At 42.0% G+C, this 23,419-nt stretch overlaps 1 protein-coding gene across 4 annotated transcripts in view; it reads left to right on the top strand.

The window, feature by feature from the left end:
• The window catches only part of PLD1 (phospholipase D1), a 211,065-nt gene that overhangs the window by 32,981 nt on the left and 154,665 nt on the right, over window positions 1-23,419 (top strand). The window contains exon 1 of one of the 4 annotated variants that reach the window (XM_040480747.1): window positions 460-575. The exons of 2 other annotated variants lie outside the window; for them this stretch is intronic. In XM_040480747.1, coding sequence (XP_040336681.1) covers window positions 514-575 — 62 coding nt within the window. In that variant the 5' untranslated portion in view covers window positions 460-513. Of the gene's footprint in view, window positions 1-459; window positions 576-5,701; window positions 5,842-23,419 lie in introns of those variants that run through there. One more of the 4 variants, XM_040480750.1, reaches the window with a different exon arrangement.

Below are 23,419 nucleotides of genomic sequence, written 5' to 3'. Positions count from 1 at the left end.
TTAAATATATCATAAAATATTAATGATACAATTTTGTGTAAATTGCAGTAACGTAAAAGGGTGTTTGTACCGACACCTTAAGTTCCTTCTTATTACCAAGTTACAAAATGTTGTTACCTTTTGGGGGGTTAGAATATATTATAAAGCAATTTGTGGCAGTTAAGAAAATGACCCTATAAAAGTAAAAGAAGGAAAATAAATAAAATATAGACATGAGCCACGACAGATGTTGCAGAGTAGGGAGTGGATGTGAAGACAAAAAGCGATGTTGTTAATGCAGCCCTGGCAACACGCGTCACAGATTAAATAATGAACGCCAGTTAGTGGGCACAGTGAGGAGGGAACAGAGAGGGTATTGTTTCGGCTTGTCTATCTAATTTCAGACTAATTGCTTAAGTACAGGCTTCTGTTCTGGTTATAGCCAGAGGGAAATTGAACAGTTGCAATACTGTAAATTTTGTAACTCACCCTGGATCGCCAATCAGAACTAAACGAAAGAGCTTTGAGCAAAGAATGCAAATCAGTTGTTACCCTTGCCTGCAGATGGAACCCTGGAGAGAAGCAGGATGCACTCAGTAAGCTCTGGACTCGCTATTCCTTCCTCTCTGGATCGGGTTCTAGCTGATTTGATACAAGGGATGGACTCTCATGTACTCTTCTGTGCTCAGGGCTGCAGCCCCATAGAGCAGGTGGCGGATGCCAAGTCCTCCCCACACCCCCACGCCCACCCTGCCCGGGAGTGGTGTCTTCCTGGGCTGCGGCCTCTCCGAAGTTTCAGGCAGTTTGGGTAGACTTTTCCTACTCTGGGTCTTTGTGACGAGCTACTGAGCTGATAAATGTGAAAGCACTTTGCTGACACAAATGAAGGGATGACTATTTTTAGGGTGTGCAGTTGGTGGAGGAAAGAACACAAGTCAGAGGTCCTGGGTTGAATCCTGGGTCATCTCACACCATGTCCCCCCTTTTCTGAATTCCTTTTTGAAATATCTTCCTGTGGTTTTTTTTCTTTTCCTCCTTAAATCGGATAGAGGTTCTTTACTTCTGTGTGTGTGTGTGTGTGCGTGTGTGTGTGTGTGTGTGTGTGTGCGCGCGCGCGCACGCACGCGCCCCACGGGACACCTTTGGCATTCTAGTGAAGTTAATGTATCCCTTTTCAGAATAACGTTTAATGCATAACTCAAATGTCTAAATTTAAATGCTTAAAATTCAAATGCACGGGATTACAAAGGAAGCCAATGATATGATATACAGTTATCTGTAGAGCAAAAGATATGTGGTATTGTTACATACATCCTTTATTAATGCATTCCACACCAAGAACTAGTGGCAGGTCTGGGAACTACTGTCATTTGGAAGTAGAGATGGGTGGAAATGTTACTTTGAGGTACTTGTAATAACTGTAATGTGATATGTAGATATCTTTTGATTTCTACTTGTGATAAGTTACCAGTATGGTTAATTTTAGCATGGACTGTTGCCTGCATTTGTAAAAGAAGGAAACCCTCAATTTCAGTTGGAGGTTCGTAAAAATTAAAATGAAAATTTTCTCCCACTCACATTTTGAATTCTGTTCGAGATCCTCTGAAACACCTTTCCTTAGACTTTACCCTTGGGGCGCCTGGGTGGCTCAGTTGGTTAAGCGTCCGACTTCGGCTCAGGTCATGATCTCTAGGTTCCTGAGTTCAAGCCCCACATTGGACTTTTTGCTGTCAGCATAGAGCCTGCTTCAGATCCTCTGTCCCCCTCTCTGCCCTCCTCGCCTCTGCCTCTCAAAAATAAACATTAAAAAAAAACCCTTGGGGTGCCTGGGTGGCTCAGTCGGTTGAGCGGCCAACTTCGTCTCGGGTCATGATCTCGCGGTCCGTGAGTTCGAGCCCCGCGTCGGGCTCTGGGCTGATGGCTCAGAGCCTGGAGCCTGTTTTGGATTCTGTGTCTCCCTCTCTCTGACCCTGCCCTGTTCATGCTCTGTCTCTCCCTGTCTCAAAAATAAATAAAAATGTTAAAAAAAAAATTAAAAAAAAACCCCCAAATCCTTTACCCTTTACTCTTGTGGCTGGTGCTCTTGGGGGCAGACCCCCTGTTGTTGCCCTCCAGCGGCAGCCATCCTTTCTCTGCAGTGCCTACTAGATGTGCACCTCTATCCAGGCAGGGGACTGGAGCTCCAGACCTGTATCTCCTGCACATCCACCCTGGATGGCCCGAGGGACCTCCCACTCGGCCTCCAGAGTCCCAACTCCTGGGCCCTTCCGTGCCCCTCTGCTCCTCCTCCCGTGTTCCCAGCTCTGCAGATGGCCTCAACAAGCTGCACCTGGCTCAGGCCCCAAACCCGGCTTGAGCGAGGGAACTAGCAAGCGCCACTGCTGCCTGCGTTACTGACCCAGCGTCCTTGGGGAAGCTTGGGAAAGTGTAAACTTTTACATTTGAAAGCACTGGTCTGCCCTTCCTTCTACTTGGAATGTCTTAATTTCTACCCCACCCACCCACTCCAAAAGGCCTCGATCCTTACTTTATCTTTCCAGTGCACACATCTGGTCATTTTACCATTGAAACTCTCTCTCTCTTTCTCTCTCTTTTTTTTTTTCCTAAGAATTTTTTTTTTTAATGTTTATATATTTGTTTATTTTGAGAGAGAGAGAGTGCACGTCCAAACACATGGGTCCAGAGGAGGGGCAGAGAGAGGGAGACAGAGGTTCCAAAGTGGGCTCCACACTGACAGCAGAGAGCCCAACGTGGGGCAGCAGAGAGCCTGCTGTAGGGCTTGAACTCAAGACCAGCGAGATCATTACCTGAGATGAAGTCAAAGCTTAATGGACTGAACCACCCAGGCGCCCTCTGGTTTAAACTCTCTTGATGTCTCTTAGCCTCTGTGATATGACATCAGAGGGCTCCTGCCTCTCTTGCAGCATTTTCTTCTGCTCCCTGTGGTCCCTTCAATGGCCTGTTCACCATTTCCCCCTTTTCTTTGGAAGGCTGAATGGGTGCTCTCTGCCTGGGGATCCCTTACCTGCCATGTGGCCTTCTGTTTTCAGCTCTGTGGCTGCTTCCCTGCAAAGCCTTGCCCGGTCTACACCATCATGAGGACTGTCTACAGAGCATTTCTCCTCTCCCAACTCCCCCTCCCTTGTGTCTGACCAGAGTCTGGCAGGGTTTCCCAAGTGGTATGCACCTAGAAGGACAGAATGATTAAAGTACGTGGTTAGGAACACTTACTTCAGAGCCAGACTGCTTGGGTTCTAATCCCAGCTCCACCAAGGGCAAGGTACTTACCCTTTAGGTGCCTTGGTTTTCTCATCTGTGAGGCTGGTATTATAAGATAGTGGTGGGGGAAAAAAAACAGTGGTGAGATTTAAATGAGTTAATACTTGTAGAGCAGTTTAGAACCATGCCTACCTTATAGCCAGAACTTAAATATTAACTATTAACTTTAGTTTCAGTGATGTGGCTTGGGCTTATTAAGAAGTCACATCCTGCTTGGGTGCCTGGGTGGCTCAGTTGGTTGAGTGTCCTACCCTTGATTTTGGCTCAGGTCATGATCCCAGGGGTCGTGGCATCGAGGTTCTCTCTCTTCCTCTTCTTCTCCTCTCCATTGCTCATGCACTTTCTCTCTCTCTAAAATAAAATAAAAAATTTAAAAAAGTCACATCCTACTATACTGTTTTTTCTGGGTTTTTACTCTAGTGCAATTTGAAACCAAGTATTTATTCTTCATCTCCATTGACGTTGATATTGTACATGGATTTTTGGCAGAAATAATTTGTATGAGACAAAAGGAAATAATTTTGACAGGAAAAATCTTAGGGATACAGCCTTTTAACACAGTGATGGACACTGTCCCACCAGTACTTAGCTGGTTAAGTTGGGGGTTTATCCATATTTATTCCATTTCAGAGATTATGTTGACTGGCATTTTACTTGCAGATTTTTGGGTAAAGGAGGGATCAGCATTATTTATCAGAGGATTTTTCTGGGAATGTAAATCATTGTATATATTTGCAAACCAGAACTACTGAAGAGATGGTTTTGAGTGTAATCACTTTTTTTCTTTTTTGCATGAGCATTTTCATATCTTCAAGAAATATTCTGCTCTTGTAGGGGGGACAAACTTTCCTTGAACTTCACCACACACTTATATTGTATGTGACATTAATACACCCTTATAACAGATCGTCTTCTGCTTTTATTGTGTTTTCTTCCAGCATCAAAGTTGTATTTCCCCTGAAACTTAATTGTTCCAGCCTTTTCTTGGTTTTGCCACCAGGTGGGGTTCTGGCTCCTTCTTAAGGCAAGGGCCGCATATCTAGAGGCCAGTTTTCTCATGGAGGTGATTGTCTTGATCCCCTCATTCTAAAGTGACCCCAGGAGAAACCATTGAGCTCACCTGGGAGTGGGTGGGGAAGCAGGTGGGGCACGTGTGAGGTCTCTGGGGGTCTCCAGGTTTTTCATGCCTGATCTTGTGCTTATGTGCTAACGTCTTCTGTTGCACCGGGTTTGAGAAACTTGATTTTACCAGCAATACCTATATAAATCTGTTTGGCAGGAAATGAATCCAGTGTTCCTTGGAATATTTGGTCCGATGTTATGTCTTAGAAGAAACAATAGAATTAGAGAATCTTGACTGTGAAATAGGTCTTTTTTTTTTTTTTTTTTTTTTTTTTTTTTAAATCAAGGTGAAGTCGTGAAGTAAGCCATTACAACTGACACTGTTCTTGGAGTTGAAAACTAGGGGTAAACTATGTATATGGTACTGTGAACATGTCGTGTTAAAAAGCAGAGCGTGGATTTTCATTATTTCTTCGGCAATATACTGGAATTTTATGGACTGTTTGGAGATAGAAATGCCTTTAGGAATTTATCAATTGTACTTTTCTAGAATGAGAAATGAGTTCACATTTCTTTGTTTGAAACCTAGCGAGTCCTATTCAGTTCCATTTTAAACTGTAAAGAACTATAATACGAGCAAAAAATCTTTTATCTTGTAAACATAACCAAAATATAGATGGTAAAACTGAATTATGAGTGATTTTCAGATTTACAGACACCAAGAGGGAGTCATAAGTTAGAATGATCCTCAGAGGGTAGCTACATTTGAGGCGAGCGTAGCATAATATACAGAAATACTGAATCACTCACTGTGCTGGTCACCTCAAACTCATGTGACATTGTATGTTAACTATATTAAAAAATTAGGTTTTTTTAACACATACTCCTCTCAAACATAAGTTGATTTTTAGACTTTAGTGATTAATGAGATATTGGGCTTATTTAACGCTACCCCTCAAAATTTGAAAACGGTATGTAACTTTGATTCTCAGCAATGGTCCCTTCATGTGTCCCTCTTATGCAAAGTGAAATTGCAGTGCTATATGTTACACCGTCACCACCATTGAACTTCATCTCATGACCCTAATGGGGAGCGGATCGCATTCCTCCTGTTTAAAATGAATGAGTCACTTTACTGCAGCGTCTGAGAGAGAAGGGAGTAAGGGTTCTCTTTAAGTTTGTGTGTTATGGTTTTCTTAGGCAGCAAGTTCAAAATTGAAGCCTGAAGTCTTTGCTCATGGTGTACGTGGTTTTTATTTCTCACAGCAGCCCAGTGTCTATTTAACATATGGGGAGTGGTTTCAAGTTCATTACTAAAGCTTATAGGCTAAAGTGCTTTGTGGGCTTGGCTATGACTTAAGTTGCCAAGTTCCGAACAAACTGCTTTCCTTGTGTTTGTGGATTCCCTGGGTAGTCCGAGTCCTCCCCTCTGGGCTGGATCAGCTGCTTTGGAGATTAGTTTCATAGTAAAGATTCTTTCTGTAAGGCAGTATGGAGGGACTGCTGTCACAGGGGCACGAGGTTAGTAAATAACATTTTGAACTTTTCTGCTGCATGTGTCAGACTTTCTCTCTACTGACTGCGGGCGATGACAGGACAGCATAGCATTTGTGCCGTCGCTGTGTTCTTGTAGAAAATGCTGTGAATTCGTGGAGGTTTGGAGGTTATGATTCTCCTTATCACATATGCGTTGTTTGGCAATATTACATACACATGGAAGCTAGAATGAAATGGCATTTATGTGGTGGATTTGTAGTCCGGAGATTTGGACTTGTTTGTAAGCATTTTTAGTTCCTTTTTCCGAATTCCTTTCTTTCTGCCCTCCTGTTAAGTCTTCTAGGCATAAGTGTGATTTTTATACATGGCTGATTGTACTGTTTTTGAACATGAGGCGGCCTTGTGCTACCCTCCAGCTAGCGATGTCGTGCCTCACACCGTTGTGCAAAATTGCCTGGTGCCCAGTTTTCCCTTGGGCCTACTTAGAGTTACAATGAGCCAGAATGCCGTTTTCATTTTCTCTTTGAAGAGTCTGACATTTTTCTAGAATGCCTCCTAAAATACCCACATAACTATTGATGTGGGCACCGTGTAGAGGTGCATAGCTGTCACTGTGTTCATTCTCGAGCAATTCCTCACGATCCGAGACTCCTTCTGGAGTAAATCTGATGGCAAAAATGGAGCGTGCCTTGTATTGCTAATAGTAATAACACGAAATTCAGTACGTAAGTACCAAGAGAGTATCTTCTTTAATTTCATTAACTTAAAGACCTAGAGAGCAGTTTTACCTTAATTAATTTGTCACCAAAGCAATCCAGCAAGAAATTGTTCTGCACGAGTAAATTGGATGATGTTTTAAAGTTTGTAACACTCTATAAAATATTCTTGTGTTTATGTTACTTTAAGTGTGCTTTGGTTGGAAGTAATGTGCGAGTGTTTTAAAATAATGCTAATATGCCCCTGGTATTGCCCTTTTCTTCTGCTCTTCTCCCCCGCCGCTGGGAAATACAGTGTATTGGAAGGGATCTGTTCTTCCCTGTTCTCCTCTGTTCAAAAAAATAAAATTGAGGGAGAAGAGAGACAGAAAAAAGAACTTTGAAAAAATCTTTGCGGTGACCTGCTAAATTTTAAGGACCCTACTTCCTTGAGGATCACAGTTTCCATATCTGCTGAGGCTGAAGTTATACAGTTATGACTGCATGCCATTTCAGGATCACAAATTTGACTGTACTTTATACCTCCAAGATACAATTGTACAGCTAATGATTGCCCCTGCCTCTGCAGGTCTTTTCTTAACAGCAAATCCACTGGGTCATTTTAGCTTTCAAAAGAAAACAAGACAACAAGGCAAAGATTGCTGTAACTTGCTTAATATACACTCTTACTGCATATATGTACTCTTTATTATACTGTTATTAATAATTAAATGCTCTTAATTTAAAATTTAAAGAAGGACTTCTGTCAGCATGATTATTGCTGCCCAGTGATTTTTCAAGAACAATGTTAAGAACATTTTGCTCACTGCTTACTTACTTGTGTTTAGTCGGCATAGATAAAAGTCTTCAAAAGCTCACAGGAAACTCATTTGTGTCTGGTGGATCTCAGTTTCTGTGTTCCCAAGTGTTTCACAGCCTTTCCTCTAGAGAAGATACCCAAACAAAATACCACTGAGTAGAAACACAAATAAACAAATGTAGCAAAGTATAGGAGAAACTCCCTGAAGGCCAGATTTTAGGGTTTTCCCAAAGAATATTCATTACGTTTCCTTCAAACATGGGGAGAAAAAAAAGACCATACATACAGTAGGGTGTTCGAAATCTGTAATTTGAGGATAAAGTAAGCAAATCTTATTCCTGATTCTAGGTTTGAAACTTGCATTGTAATTCTTGTTCTCATCTTGCTGGACTAGTTTGGTTTTGTTACAACTCTGCCTTTTGCCTAGAATCAAGTAGAGACGGGTATTTTTCTCATTCCATACCATCTAATTTTAAGCGAAGCTTTGAGCTGATTAATTTATATCAAACTGCTTTCTTGTTGGAATTCAAAGTACTCTAGATGTCTCATAAATCTCAGATGGCTTGTGAACCTAGCTGATAATGCATAAGCGTGTGATCCTTATTTTCTTTTAAAACGATTCAGAGCTTCGAGGTTGGAGACAAATCCTCAGGCAAACCATTTCAGTATGAACTGGCCCACACACTGGGAGAACTGACTGGCGGTAGAAGATAGGCACTCAGAGGAAAGAAATGAATACATAGAAGTAACTGTGATATCAAGAGTCGGTTGGTTTTCTGACTGCTGAACCTTGATAAATCTATTCATGGCCCAGGTGGCTCTCATTCCCACCCCTAGTTGGGATCTTTTCGGTGCCCCTTTGGGGAGGTGTTAGTCTGTGGTTTCTGGCCTTGGATTCATGGTCTTTCTTGTGCCTAACCCCCAGGTTCTGGCTCAGGCCTGCTCACTGACGGTGACGATGCGCAGAAGTCCTGTGCTTGTGTATCAGAAAGTGGGGAGGACTGTGGTGCCACCCACCCCAGACATTCAGTATTTAATAGTGACAGGAAAACTGACTTCCTGGGCGGATTTTACTCCCGAGGTTGATCTGACTGACCACAGTCCTCTCCATCCAGTTCCCTCTTTCTTTTGGAAAAACCCAATTTAAGTTTTACAGTCTGGCATTTCTTTTCTTTTTTTTTCTTTTTAATGTATTTTTAAATGTTTATTTTTGAGAGAGAGAGAAAGACAGAGTATGAGCAGGGGAGGGGCAGAGAGAGAGAGAGACAGAGAGAGACAGAGACAGAGACAGAGTCTAAAGCAGACTCCAGGCTCCGAGCTGTCAGCACAGAGCTGGACGCGGGGCTTGAACTCATGGACCGTGAGATCATGACCTGAGCCAAAGTCGGACGCTTTACTGACTGAGCCACCCAGGCACTCCTACAGTCTGGCATTTCCGGAGGTAGACTGGAAATAATAGTCCTAGCAGGAACAGTAGAGGTAGTGGTGGTAATAATAGTATAGTAATAACAACAACAACTAATACCAAAACCATTCCCTAAGGGCAGTCCCTGTTCTGAGCCTCTTCTCTGTTTCTCACAACAACCCCAAGAGGCCAGTTGTCCTTATCCTCATTTTATAGTTGAGGAAACTGTCCCAGGAAGATTCTGTCATTTATCCCAAGTCATAGCGGATAGCAGCATTAACAGTGCTGTGCCTCAGAGAAGTGCTCTAGTGGGAAGAAAATTTAGTACAAGAAGTTTATGTTCTGGGAGCTATAATCCAATATTTGTTATTAATGAGAAACAAACAGGTGAGCACTGATACCTGTGTCACTCTTCACACTCAGAGATGCTTCTGTTGACTCACTGTCAACCAGTAAGGCGTGTCCTTTGTGTTCTTACTCTACTGGGTGGGAGGTGGGCTTGTACTGTTTTCTCACCTGTTCTGCTGGTGACCAATGGCAACATACAGAGTTTGCCCATGGTCAGTAAACGAGACCAATGGCGACCATGGAAAGTCATGACCATGGAGAGTCAGCCCACAGCATTGAAAATTGTCTTTTGACTACATACTTAAGCTCATCTTGGAACTTCTGAGACTTTTAAAGGCTAAAATAATAAAACTGCTAAGGCTAGGAACTTGGATCTTCTGATTGTTTAACTTAATTTGACCTGTATGAGTGTCCTCCTCATTCCTGCCCAGTATGATTTCCTGCTGATAATCAAAGCTCTGGTTATTTTGTCAGTCCTGGAGGCTTTCTGAGGCCTAGTGGAAAGCCAAGAATATGAGACAAGTGTTTCCTTTAAAAACGTAAATGTGCATTTGAAAATGTTGGGCAAATAGCTTACTTTAGCTTTTGCTAAAACTTAGACGTGTGACAAGTTTGGAGTCCTTTTTTTAAAAATCTTTTTTTTTTGTGTGTGTGTTTATTTATTTTTGAGAGAGAGAGAGAGAGACAGAGACAGAGTGTGAGAGGGGGAGAAGCAGAAAGAGAGGGAGACACAGAATGCAGAGCAGACCCCAGGCATGAGCTGTTAGCACAGAGCCCGACTCGAGCTTGAACTCACAAACCGTGAAATCATGACCTGATCCGAAATCGGGCGCTTAACCAACTGAGCCATCCAGTGCCACAAGTTTGGAGTCTTTAACAGTATTTGAAAACATAGCCCATAGATTAAGGAACTATGTTTAAAGAGAAAAGAAGGAAAGAATAGAAGTCAAACAGTAAAGATTTGGATCTTTGGATGGGGAAGCACTTTCTCATTCTAAAACCAATAGAGAGGGGCGCCTGGGTGGCGCAGTCGGTTAAGCGGCCGACTTCAGCCAGGTCACGATCTCGCAGTCCGTGAGTTCGAGCCCCGCATCAGGCTCTGGGCGGATGGCTCAGAGCCTGGAGCCTGTTTCCGATTCTGTGTCTCCCTCTCTCTCTGCCCCTCCCCTGTTCATGCTCTGTCTCTCTCTGTCCCAAAAAAATAAATAAATAAATGTTAAAAAAAATTTAAAAAAAAAAAATAAATAAATAAAACCAATAGAGAAATCACAAAAGGAACAGGGTAATAGATTGGAATTTTCCAGGTAGGAGTATAAAACATTTTAAGTACAAAAATACTAACTGAAACATTACTTATTATCATAAAAAGTTGGAAGTACTCAAAACATACAGTAGAAGAAAATTGTATGATGGACCATTATGCAACTATTACAATTTTGCAATGGTATGAAAAAGTGTAATAGCAAGTAGTGATGACAGATATTTAATTTAAAACACTTAAAATTAAACTATTTGTGCACCATGTACTTGGCCCTATTTAAAATCTACGTATCTCTGTCTGTACTATGCTTAAGGCGATAGCAGAAATGATGGTCACCTTAAGTTAACAGAGGTTTAGGGATTATTTTGAAGTTGAGACTTTCTGGTAGTTTGTATTTTCTTCTCTCTATATATACTTTTATGCATATTAATATTTTTAAACATGATTATAGTTGAAGAAAAAAAAGAAAACTACTTATGAAGAGAAAAAAATGAGAACAATATGTACCAAAATTTAGTTGCAGGTTAACATCACCCATATTCTATTTAATTATGATGGCGGCTTTAAGAATGATTTTAATTTTCCTCAGTTTGTAAATCTAAGATTTCCTTTCATAAGAAATTATAGTTTTTATAATAAAAATTAAAATAGGTTAGGAGTGACAGGTTAAATGAGGCAAGATCAATTTTTATAAAGGATGAGATAATTTTACTTTGGAGAACAATTATTTCACTACGTTTATGCATTATTTTAGGAAATTGCCTTTTGATTTTTATCTATCAGGTTTAAAGTTTAAGTCAGTGGTTATAGCCAATGCAATTTTAAGGTAGAGAGTTTATTTAATAAGGGATGTGGGAGAAAGCTCACTTAAATACTTGAAACATCAGTCTAAGAGTGACACTTTCATGGATTTCCATTGTGTCTCGAGAACACTTTCCTCCTCATCTTCTACCGAAGCCTAGAATGATTGAGTCCCAGAGGCCACAAGGTTCCAGTTGAGTTGGAGTCTTTGGGCCCTTTGAGGTCTTTTGACTCCCCAGTTATTGCTATTTCTAATACTCCATTCTGTCTACTTAAAAACATTTTAGTAATGATGAATGAATATTTCCATTATTTCTGGTTTGGTAAAAATCAAAAGCTAATACCATTCAGCACTTACCTAGTGACGTTTGATAAAGAGGCTGAAGGCCTGTTAACTGCTTCCAAGGAAAACTCACCAACTTCATAGGCATGGTCTTCATTCTCCTCATTGTTGAACATTTTGTTCCTGGGTAAGGCTTATTTACTACACATCTGGTTTTCATGTTTATTCTGGAAGACAGCAGCCACATGGAATGACTAGAGATCACTTGATACTGAGCCCTGGAAAAGTAGTTTCTAATAGCTTTCTTTATTTATATATCACAAAGTTAACCCCTTTAAAGTGTACAGCCCAATGATTTTTAGCGTATTTACAGAGTTGTGTGACCATCACCGTAATGTAATTTTAGAACATTTTCATCACTCCAAGAAGAGGCCTCGTACTCATTCCCTTGCTCCCATTTTTTCCTCCCCCAGCCCTAGGTAACCCATATTCTACCTTCTGCCTCTCTAGATTTGCCCACTCAGAATATTTCATGTGAATGGAATCATACATTATGTGAGAAAGCTGGACATTTTAATTTGATGCTCAAAGACTGCTTAGGTGAATGTGACCTGGCCGCTGTGTGGGCCCTTTCTTCTTCTTCTTCTTCTTCTTCTTTTTTTTTTTTTTTTCACGTTTATTTATTTTTGAGACAGAGAGACAGAGCATGAACAGGGGAGGAGCAGAGAGAGAGGGAGACACAGAATCTGAAACAGGCTCCAGGCTCTGAGCTGTCAGCACAGAGCCCGACGCGGGGCTTGAACTCACGGACCGTGAGATCATGACCTGAGCCGAAGTTGGATGCTTAACCGACCGAGCCACCCAGGCGCCCCAGCCCTTTCTTCTTAATAGTGTCCTGAGGCATGAGATTGAGACAAAATGAACTCAGTGCTGTTACCTGTTTATTAGATTAAGTGGCTTATTTGTGTTTTCTTTCCCTATATTCAGATTCAAATTAAAATCTTCCGTAATCAGATATAAAAACTATGTGGGAGTATATAGCCGTTAATATGAGATCGTTGTCGACTATGTTGCAAAATTGTAAGGTTATACTAGTTAATAGTTGGGGCCTTGAGTGAATGACTTGACTCACTAAGACTTATTTTTTTTAATCTATAAAATATGGGTTAAAACATAAATACTTCCCTTGTAGGGTTCTTATGAGAATTAACTAAAATAATGCATATAAAAGGCCTACTGTAGTTTGATGCTTCATAGGTGTTAAGTGATGTTAGCTATTGTTATTAGTGTCATTTATAATAAATTGTAGAAAGTTATTTTCCTTTACTTTAAAAAAAACTTGTTTATGTTTACTCATTTTTGATAGAGCATGAGGGGTGGTGACAGAGAGAGAGAGAGAGAGAGAGAGAGAGAGAGACAGAATCTGAAGTAGGCTCTAGGCTGCGAGCTGTCAGCACAGAGCTTGACGCAGGGCTCGAACTCACAAACTGTGAGATCATGACCTGAGCTGAAGTTGGATGCTTAGCCGACTGAACCACCCAGGTGCCCCTATTTTCCTTTGTTCTTTAATGACTACATCTATGCCCTCCTAAGGATTTGAGTTGGCTTGCAAGAATATTTGCATACCATTAAACACACATACAGATATACACAGGGATGAAAGAAAACCAGAGCTGATAAAGTTAGTAGAAAGATAATATCAGAAGAAAGTACAATAAGAATAGTAATGGGGGCGCCCAGGAGGCTCAGTCAGTTGAGTGTCCAACTCTTGATTTCGGCTCAGGTCATGATCTTGTGGATTGTGAGATTGATCCCTGCGTTGGGCTCCATCCTGACAGCGTGGCGCCTGCTTGGGATTCTTTCTCCCTCTGCCCCTCCCCTGCATGCACACAAATGCTCGCTCTCTCTCTCTCTCTCTCTCTCTCTCTCTCTCTCTGTAAATAAATAAATAAATAATAGTAACAATAGCTAACGTTTAGGTAGCAGGTTTTCAATGGGCATTTCTGTAGCATCTTTCCTGGTGAGCTGAGGGAATAAAGGCAGATCAGAAATGGGCAGAGATAATCCAGGAGAGCTTCAGGCAGGGAGGCACCTTGAATGTTCTCTACTCCACCTTCCTACCCCATACATGAGACATTGCCATCGATGACAACTCGGTGTGGTGTTGGAACTCAGTGTAAAGGTGAGTGTATTGTCTCATAATGTGTATAGCGACTGTTTATTAAGCATTTCCCACGAGCTAAGCTCAAATTAGAACCCAAACTGACTCCAAAATGATATAATTATGATGTAAACTCGTCTGCTCAAGGCAACCAGTTTCCTTGTTAATTTTTTTTTTACAAAGTTCTTATACATATTAAAGTGCAGCGTGTACTATCATAGTGCCCCCTGCTCCGATTTTCATAGTACCTTCTACATGGAGAAGCCGACACCTAATCAGACAGTTCTCCTGATATCGGAAGATAACTATCATTCTCTTGCTCAAACATGCGGGGTTACTTTTCCATTGTTCTTTTAGATTACATAGTCTAACACACTGCAACCATTCCTTTTTCCTGGAATGTGCCTTCTTTTCCAGTATGCACAGTGAACTCCGAAGCGGTTCTTCAAGATTCCTTTCCACTGTACCTTCCCGGCAGTTACTTCCCCCGTCCCCAGATCGAGCACTTCCTCCTCTAGGCTCCCACCACACTACCCTTCACACTCTGAGAATTAGTTCTTAAAAGTCTGTCCCCTCCCCTAGACCGTGAGCCTCTGTCAGAGAGCTGTTGACCTTTGTGCTCCTAAACTCCATCCTGGCACCTGACACGTGATGATTGCTCCAGACAGTAGAAGAGAGAATTTTGATCTCACGTCCTATAGATTCCTAACTATATCTGACTTTACAGATGATAGATGTCTTTGGATCAAGGGTGTGCAGGTACACTTTGATTACCTGAGGGCTGAGGTAGAAAACCAAAAAGCCATAGCCTGTGGCTTCTCTCAGACCCAAAGTAGCATCATCTTGGGAAGCAGACTGAAGGTTGGTCTCATTTGGCTCCTGTGCCATTCATTTTCATTTGGTCAAATTCTCCACTGACTGCCTGATGTAAGCATGGTACTTGCTTGTGCGTTGGGCAAGGCTGCTATCCACACCTTTGCTCAGAGAGCTTTAGATAAAATGATTATGACTTTGACAGTGGGGTTGAATCACAAAGTTCACAGTAAACTTAATACCAGTATTCAAGTAAATGCTGATAAGAAGATACAGAACATTCTGTTTCAGTGTGAAATTATAGTAGTTTTTCATAGAGTGTGGAGTTTTCCTTAAAGCATGGATAGAAGGTTAATTTAAGAAAAAAATTTGTAACTGGGCAGTAAGGGCCTGTCACTGGAGGAACGAATGTGGATGTCACCAAGGGTTGCTGTAATTCAGAAAACCGGTCTGAGTCTTAAATGGATTCATTAGGCCCTAACTAGAACATTCTACATGTGGTAGGCGAGGTGTGGGTGTTATCTGGTCTCAGGAGTTGTGGAGTGCCTACTCTGAGGGCTACTCTGAGGGCTACTCTGAGGCCTAGACCCTGGGGCCCTACCTCTTGCCATCTGAGTCTGGATTTGCCAGCCTTCTTTATCCACACTGAGTCTTCACCTCCCGTGTAGATTGTTACGATACCAGGCACCCCGGTGAATGCACCTTCTCCTTTAACTTTTTGCCACTTTTGTGCTAGCTTTTCCCTGGAGCTAGCTGGAGCCCGTGCCCTGGGAGGCCGTTGCTGCTCTGAGTGGTCCCCAGAGGTCTGGCCTAGGTCTGGAGAAGGAAGACCGAGGCATAGGATTCTAGAGTTGACGTGGACACAGGGTGCAGCCGTTAAGAGCATGAAGGAGGCTTTTCTGGAGAGTGCTGATGTGGTGCCATCCAGGTGCTGATGGTGCACTTCCTATTTTAGGAAGCTTTCCATTTCCCAAGCCCCTTCCGTCCTAGAGAGCCCAAAGTGTTATGAAGTCCTCCTGTATGCTGACGTGACAAAGTCCTCCCTAGAGTAACCATCCTCGTGTGCCAGCTCCATTCCCTGGAACCACAGAGGAAACATCTACTTACATCCACTGGGCTTGATAGGTTTGAAAGGCTTCTCATTTTTGTTCAGCCTAAAAACTTCAGATTCTTTCGACTATTTCTCATACCATGTTTTTCAGACTCTTCTCCACACCTGTCCCTATTCTCTGAATGTCGGTGGTTTACCCTTGTTCTGTGGTCCTCAAATTGAATGTAGTACTCCCAACTGTAGGCTGACTAGCAGGCTGGGATTATCGGCTACTTTCCTGGATACTGCTCTTCTGATAATGTATCCTAGGAATGTATTAGATCTTAAAAACAGCAATATATCTTTTAAAGTGTTTATTTTTGAGAGAGAGAGAGAGAGAGAGAGAGAGAGAGAGAGAGAGAGAACGCACCCATATGAGCGGGGAAGGGGCAGAGAGACAGGGGACATGGCGGATCCGAAGCAGGCTCAGCACTTACCACAGACAGCCCAATGCGGGGCTTGAACTGCGAGATCATGACCTGAGCCAAAGTCAGATGTTGAACCCACTGAGCCACCCAGGCTCCCACAAATAGCAATATTGACATGTGCCATTTTTGGACAGTTATTATATTTGAAGGCAGTGTGCCAAAGTGCCTTAAATATGTCACTCAATCTTCCCCACACTAAGGCCAGCATTACTGTTGTATTTCCTTGATTTGAAGACACTGCTAAGGGCTAAATATACCATCAATTAAATTCCAGCTTTTCAGGGGAAAAAGAGGAAAGAAAATCCCATCACGTTGAATGTAGATGTCAAGTCCAGTAGTCATGCCAATTTCAGAAAAGTTAAAATGCGTGTGTGTTGGGGAAAGGGGGCAGAAAGTACATGTTGGAATCAAGGAACTATGGTATTTTCAGTCCACAGGTAAGGAGACGGAGCTTAAGGAATTTGAGTAACGGGCCACAGGCTATAGAAGGGAGAACTAGGGTTCAGGTCCAGGTCTGCCGACTGCAGTGTGCGTTCCTACCATTCACCCTGTTCCTGCCTAAGGCCTGGAAGGTGAAGTTAGCTCATCTCCAATTCCCGGGGGAGGGGGGGTTTCCTCACAAAACAGCTGTCAATCTAAGCAGCCCCAGCCTGTGCTTGTAAGTGTATTTCAACCTAAATGCAGATATCTGCATTTATCCTTGGCAGCAAACAACTTTCTATGCATTCCTTTCCCCATATTTTAGTGTGTTGACCACATCAAAGCATAAATGTTTTTGTGGCTCTACAAACATTTACTTAGGTATGCCTGAGAGTGGTATGTTCATTAATGCTACTGGCGATGAGGTTGGTTTAGCACAATTGTTGTAATTTTTTTTTAAATTTTTTTTTAAGGTTTTATTTATTTTTGAGACAGAGAGAGACAGAGCATGAATGGGGGAGGGGCAGAGAGAGAGAGGGAGGCACAGAATCGGAAGCAGGCTCCAGGCTCTGAGCCATCAGCCCAGAGCCCGACGCGGGGCTCTAACTCACGGACCACGAGATCGTGACCTGAGCTGAAGTCGGACGCTTAACCGACTGAGCCACCCAGGCGCCCCTGTTGTAATTTTTTAATACAATCCACTACTGGTCTCATCGGGCCTGGGAATTTGGTTCTGTTTGGGGAAACTCATGCATTTGATGGTCCCATGGCTCCCTGAAGCCCCATCCTAGGCTGACTCAGGCCTGTAGGCTACCCTGTCAGTGTTCCTTCATAGTTAATATGTGTGCTTCTGTTTCTGTGGCCTCTGGACTTGGCCCTGAGTCAGAATCCATGAGGGCCACACTGCGCTAAACTTTGCTCTGCTTCTCACTTGCCCTCTGACTGCACATGCTCACATCTTTCTGTTTTTGTTTTTTGTAAAATCCTGGGTTATTTGATGCAGTTTATAGAAAAATCTCTGAATCATGATGAAAATCTCTGAATCAGGATGATCATGACAGTAACAGAATAAGTGGGTTGGGAATTAAAAACACTTCGTTTTATAGCTCCATTGTGGTTGAAGGAAGAATATCTTGCGAACTTTCTAAGAGATATCTGGATGATTAATTAACAAGAAATCCAATCCAGTTGTTCTAGTTCTTTCTAGACGAAGACAGGGAGAAGTAGAAAGTGTCAAGAATGTATAATTGAAGGTTTTAAGAAAAAGAACCTGCCTAGTAGCTTTCAATGACAGAAAGCATAGAACTAAAGAAGATATCTTCAGTGTAGTCTCAGCTCCTGGAAGTGTAGATTTGTCTTTTTTTTTTTTTTTAAGTTTATTTATTTTGAGAGTGAGAGAGCATGAGCAGGGGAAGGACAGAGAGAGAGAGAGAGAGACAGAGAGAGAGACAGAGAGAGAGGATACCAAGCAGGCTCCACACTGCCAGTACAGAGCCTGACACGGGCTCGAACCCACAAACTGTGAGATCATGACCTGAGCCAAAATCCAGAGTCAGACGCTTAACTGACTGAGCCACCCAGGTGCTCCCTGGAAGTGTAGATTTGTCACTGGCAAACAGATTTAGTGTATTTTTTTAAAATGGGAATAAAGAAAAAAGTCAAATATACTCCAAAGCTTTTACAAAGACTACTTTTAGTTATGTGCATGGCTTTTATAATGTGGAGTTATTAGACCTTCATAACTCTGTTTAAACAGGTAAGAAATATTGAGTAAAAGTTAACTCCATCAGATGCCTCTTTAGATTTTGACTTGTAGCCCAACATAACTCACACCTCTTGTGAGAGGATAGTTACTGTCCTGTACTTCTTGGCTAAAAATAGAAGCCACTTTCTGTCTAAAAATGAAGGTGTATGGGTTAAAAAGAAAACCATGTTGAAATAACTCAAGTTGAAATCAAGTTTAAACTCAACTTTAAGTTGACTTTAGTGTCGTACTCCAAAAATGTGATAAAGTTGCCTTGATAAGAATTGCCTCCTGGATCGTGAATGAAGGTGGTAATAGTATACAGATCTGGAGGTTTATCAACCCGCAGCATAGCTCTACTCTTTGCCTGATGAGCGATTCAGTATTTGCCACCAGCCTTGGTGTGTTTTTATTTGCTACGTGGTAGATACTTCTAAAGACATAAGTTTGGAAATTTTAGAAGGGAGTGGGACTGTAGATCTACCCCTTATAGATTCAGCTTTTGCCTCTATTATCAGTTCCCTAGGGATCTTAATAGGTCCTTTAGAATATCTGTGGGCCATTATGCAGGTGAATTAAGGTCTTGATAGAGCCCTAGCAAGCTGGTTTTGTTCTCACTGAGTATAACCCTTCTGCCATATTTTCCTTCCCAGAACTTCATTCCTCCTATCATTAAAGTAAATACGTAGTTTTGGAGTAGTCTAAATCCATGTCTTTCAAACTGATGCCCATATGAATCCCCTGGGTATCTTGTTAAAATGCAAATTCTGTTTCTGGGGTATAGCAAAGATTCTGTGTTACCAGCCATCCAACAGACCACACTTTGAGAACCCCAAATCTGAAGGTTTTCACTGTCCGTGCTCCCAGGGAGACAGGTGGTGGGAAAGGGTGAGTGATAAAACACACATTACATGGAGGAGCCTCATATGTTCATTGCTGTGATTACTCTGGCATGTGACCGGCTGAGTTCAGAGAGAGAGCAGTGTACATATTGAGAACCTTAAGGGGCGCCTGGGTGGCTCAGTCGGTCGAGTGTCTGACTTTGGCTCAGGTCATGATCTTGGGGTCTGTGAGGTCAAGCCCCACATCGGGCTTTGTGCTGACAGCTCAGCCTGCTTTGGATTTCGTGTCTCCTTCTCTCTCTGCCTCTCCCCCACTTGTGTTCTGTCTCTGTCTCAAAAATACATAAATGTTAAAAAAAAAAAAAAAGTTAAAAAAAAAAAAAAAACAACCAACAACTTTGGGACCTGCAGTCCTCCCTCTGCCCTCCAGCAGTTGGATCACATGGGCACATTACTAATCTCTCTACACCTCAGTTTCTGAATTTGTGGCAGGCAGTTAATATGAAAACCTAGGTTTAAGGTTAAAAGATATAATGCATATAAAGTACTTAGTAAGTGCTTGCTATTCATAGCTATTGGTGGTAATAATTCAGAAAACATTTACTGAACACTTACTACATGCCTGGCGTGTTAAGATAGGTATGTAAGGATCAAAAGGCACCTCTTTCAACTGGGATTTAATTGGTTTATTTGGAGTCCCTGGAGGTGAGATTAGATCTAAAACTTTTAACTCTAAGTCCAAAGCCCTTCCTGTCTCATTCTTTCTGTGTGCTCACTGGCTATTTCTTATGATGTGAAGCCACATTAAAACAAACCTGGTTTCAGACAACTTTAAGTAAGTAGAACCCATATACTGACTCTCCGTGAATTCAACATGATCTAACTTTTATTTATTTTTTTTTCAACGTTTATTTATTTTTGGGACAGAGAGAGACAGAGCATGAACGGGGGAGGGGCAGAAAGAGAGGGAGACACAGAATCGGAAACAGGCTCCAGGCTCTGAGCCATCAGCCCAGAGCCCGACGCGGGGCTCGAACTCACGGACCGCGAGATCGTGACCTGGCTGAAGTCGGACGCTTAACCGACTGCGCCACCCAGGCGCCCCATGATCTAACTTTTAAAACCAAAAGTGAGTCCTGTTTGGTTGCTTGGGTTTGCACGAGTTATCTGGGGGGGTTGAGACTGAAGTGTAGGTTTTTGTTTTGTTTCTTATCAGCTGAATTGTTTTGCTTGATCAGCGGGAAAGGAGTAATACCAGAGAATAGGTGTTATCGATTTCTATTCTGGTGGATCCTAAGCATTCATCTGCCTTCCATTTGCCATCCACTTTTTCAAGTGATTTCAAAAGGACTCTGTCTTTGCACGAACTAACTTGTTTTTCTCATACAGACTTAAAAAATATGCACCCTGCCTCTTTTGCAACAAGGCAGCGCAAATGCTGGGTTGCTGGGAGCTGGGTGTTTTCATTTGTCTTTGGTACCTTTCTTTGCAAAGGAAATGATCACTGCCTCAGAATTTATCTTTTCTTTATCTAATAGGTTTTTTAGTTATTGAGAAATGCGAGCTTTTTTCTGAGCTTACAATAGTTTGTGTGTATGTGTGTGTGTGTGTGTGTGTGTGTGTTACATACCTTTGTAATTTTTTAAAAAGATACTGGTTTGGCAGAAACTTAAGTGTGACTATTGTGTTTGTTAAAGCATGATAATCTCACTGAGCAGTCTATAGATAATGAAAACAATGAAATTTGAAAATGTTCATTGTAGGCATTGACAGATTGCTTTCTTTTAGTGCTTTGACAATGTCTTTTTCCTTTGTGCCTTTCTGATTATAAGTTTATCATAACAAAAATTTGTCTAGTTTTGTTATAAAAACTGTAGAAGTGATTTTGGTACTGGCTAACTCTATAGGATCGTTGAAATTACCTGCTCTTCTTTGAGTGTTGGTATATGTCAATCGATTTTTTTTTTTTTTTACAACTTATTTTTCCTGTGTCTTTGTAGATTTTTAAAAAATAACCACTTCATTGGGCTATAATTCACAAACCATAGAATTCACCCACTTGAAGTGTACAGTTCCAAGTTTTAAGTATATTCACAAAATTGTCTTTGCAGATTTTTGCCAGTCCATTTTTCTTTCCTCTTTGTCCTGTGTAGCCCAACCCCCTTCATTTTACCATTCCTTTAACGACTTTTCTTGCTAATTATAGTTTTGGGCATATATAGGTACCCTGACAATGCTAAGAAGCTACATACTTCCTGATTACACTGTGGTTTTTTATTAACTTTATATTAGTGCCATTTTAATGATGAATCATAACCTGTCAACTGTGTCCGTGCGTTATTAAGCCTGGCATGTTTCTCGTTACTCCTCTATCCTTCCTTCCTGCAAACCTCACCCTCCACCATATCCAGTTTGGCTTGTTTACTTTAAATATTGCATTGATTCTAAAACGTGACAGAACTGAACTGGGATGGTTCCATTAAGACTTCACACAGTGGAAACTCCTCTGGAAATGGTTGTTCACTATAGTAACTGTACAAGCAGAGCCAGCTTTCTGTTCAGCTCAGTATCTTTTTTTATTTGTGAAAGAACACCATTGGCTGGCTAATAAAAAAGCAACCAATTGAAAGCAACGTTACTTATCTGACAAAATTCTATTTGGGGCAGTCCACCTTATTATTATTGAATGCTTTTTAGCTCCAGGCCTTTAGCATCTAGAGGAGGGGATAGGGGAAGGTGGGTAGAGACTTTGAGATAAAGTCTAAATGCGTTAATCACCTGCCTAGACCCTATGCTCCTCTACATGGCACCTTTTTTCATTTCCTTATACCTGCCATGGTTTTGGATGTGAAATATAGTCATCATGTTGAAGAGATATTTAGAATCTGGCAGGACTTATTAATTGATTGGATATAGAGAATTAAGGAGAGATAATTGCTAAGGATGAGTTCCAGGATTCAGTTTTTTTTTTATTTTTTTTTATTTTTTTTTTATTTTTTATTAAATTTTTTTTTTTAACGTTTATTATTTTTGGGACAGAGAGAGACAGAGCATGAACGGGGGAGGGGCAGAGAGAGAGGGAGACACAGAATCGGAAACAGGCTCTAGGCTCCGAGCCATCAGCCCAGAGCCTGACGCAGGGCTCGAACTCACGGAGCGCGAGATCGTGACCTGGCTGAAGTCGGACGCTTAACCGACTGCGCCACCCAGGCGCCCCCAGGATTCAGTTTTTCAGGGTAGATGATATTTGCAGTTCATTCAGAAAGGAAATACAAGATGAAGAAATGTTCTGGGATTTGGAAGATGATGGATTCTTTATTATAAACTTTTTAAAAATTTTTACTTATTTTTGAAGGAGAAAGAGAGAACATGAGCAGGGGAGGAGCAGAGAAAGAGGGAGACACAGAATCCAAAGCAGGCTCCAGGCTCTGAGCTGTCAGCACAGAGCCTGACGTGGGGCTCAAACTCCCGAACCATGAGATCATGACCTGAGCTAAAGTCGGACGCTTAACCGACTGAGCCACCCAGGCGCCCCAAGATGATGAATTCTTTAAAAAAATGTTTATTTATTTTTGAGAGGGAGTGAGAGAGGGAGCGAGAGAGAGAGGCAGGCAGAGAGCATGAGCCAGGGAGGGGCAGAGAGAGAGGGAGACAGAATCTGAAGCAGGTTCCAGGCTCTGAGCATTAGCACAGAGCCTGACGAGGGGCTTGCACTCATGAACCGTGAGATCATGATCTGAGCCTAAGTCTGGTGCTTAACCGACTGAGCCACCCAAGTGCCCTGGAAGATGATGAATTCTAATTTGATCATATTGAGTTCATCCAATGGGGAAGTTCTTAGGCAGATGGATATATAGTTCTGAAGCTTAGGAGAAAGAACAAGGCTGGAAACAGATATTGAGGGCCCAGTAGACACTGGTGACTAGGAATACAGAGATGGCTTCTGCCTTCAGGAAGCTTCCAGTCTTCCAGAAGAGGCAGAGGCATGGACTCTGTGAAGAGGAATGTACTCAATGGTGTTTTCCCCCATTAGCCATTGAAATACCAAAGAAAGGAAATCTCAGCATGCATTGTAACTGAGAGGTGGGTAGAGTGGAAAAGCATGATCCCAGGACTCTGGAAAAATACTAGCATATAAAATTGAGCAGAAGAATAGCCTCCAAGAAAATTCCATCTCAGTGGCTGGAGAAGGAGGAGGACCCCTGGAAGAATGTGGGAGCATGAAAGCCAAGAGAAGACATGGAGTCAAGAAGAATGGAGTGCAGGGTTATGCAACAGGAAGTTAGCAGAAAACAAGCACGGGGAGGTGACCTTTGGGTGGCACAGTATACGGGTGGTTCCGGACTTTGGTGAAAGCTGGCAGAGTATAGAGGTAGAAGCCAGGTGCAGTGGGTTGAAGGATGAAGGATGAGGGAGGAGTGATGAAATACAAGGAGTAAGTAGAGAACTTTCTGAAGCAGTTTGCCTCTAAACGGGGGGGGGGGGGGGGGG

Source organism: Herpailurus yagouaroundi, unplaced genomic scaffold, assembly GCF_014898765.1.
Source record: "Herpailurus yagouaroundi ecotype Mexico unplaced genomic scaffold, PumYag 159, whole genome shotgun sequence".
NCBI lineage: Eukaryota > Metazoa > Chordata > Mammalia > Carnivora > Felidae > Herpailurus > Herpailurus yagouaroundi.
This window is presented reverse-complemented; position numbering and strand designations above follow the sequence as displayed.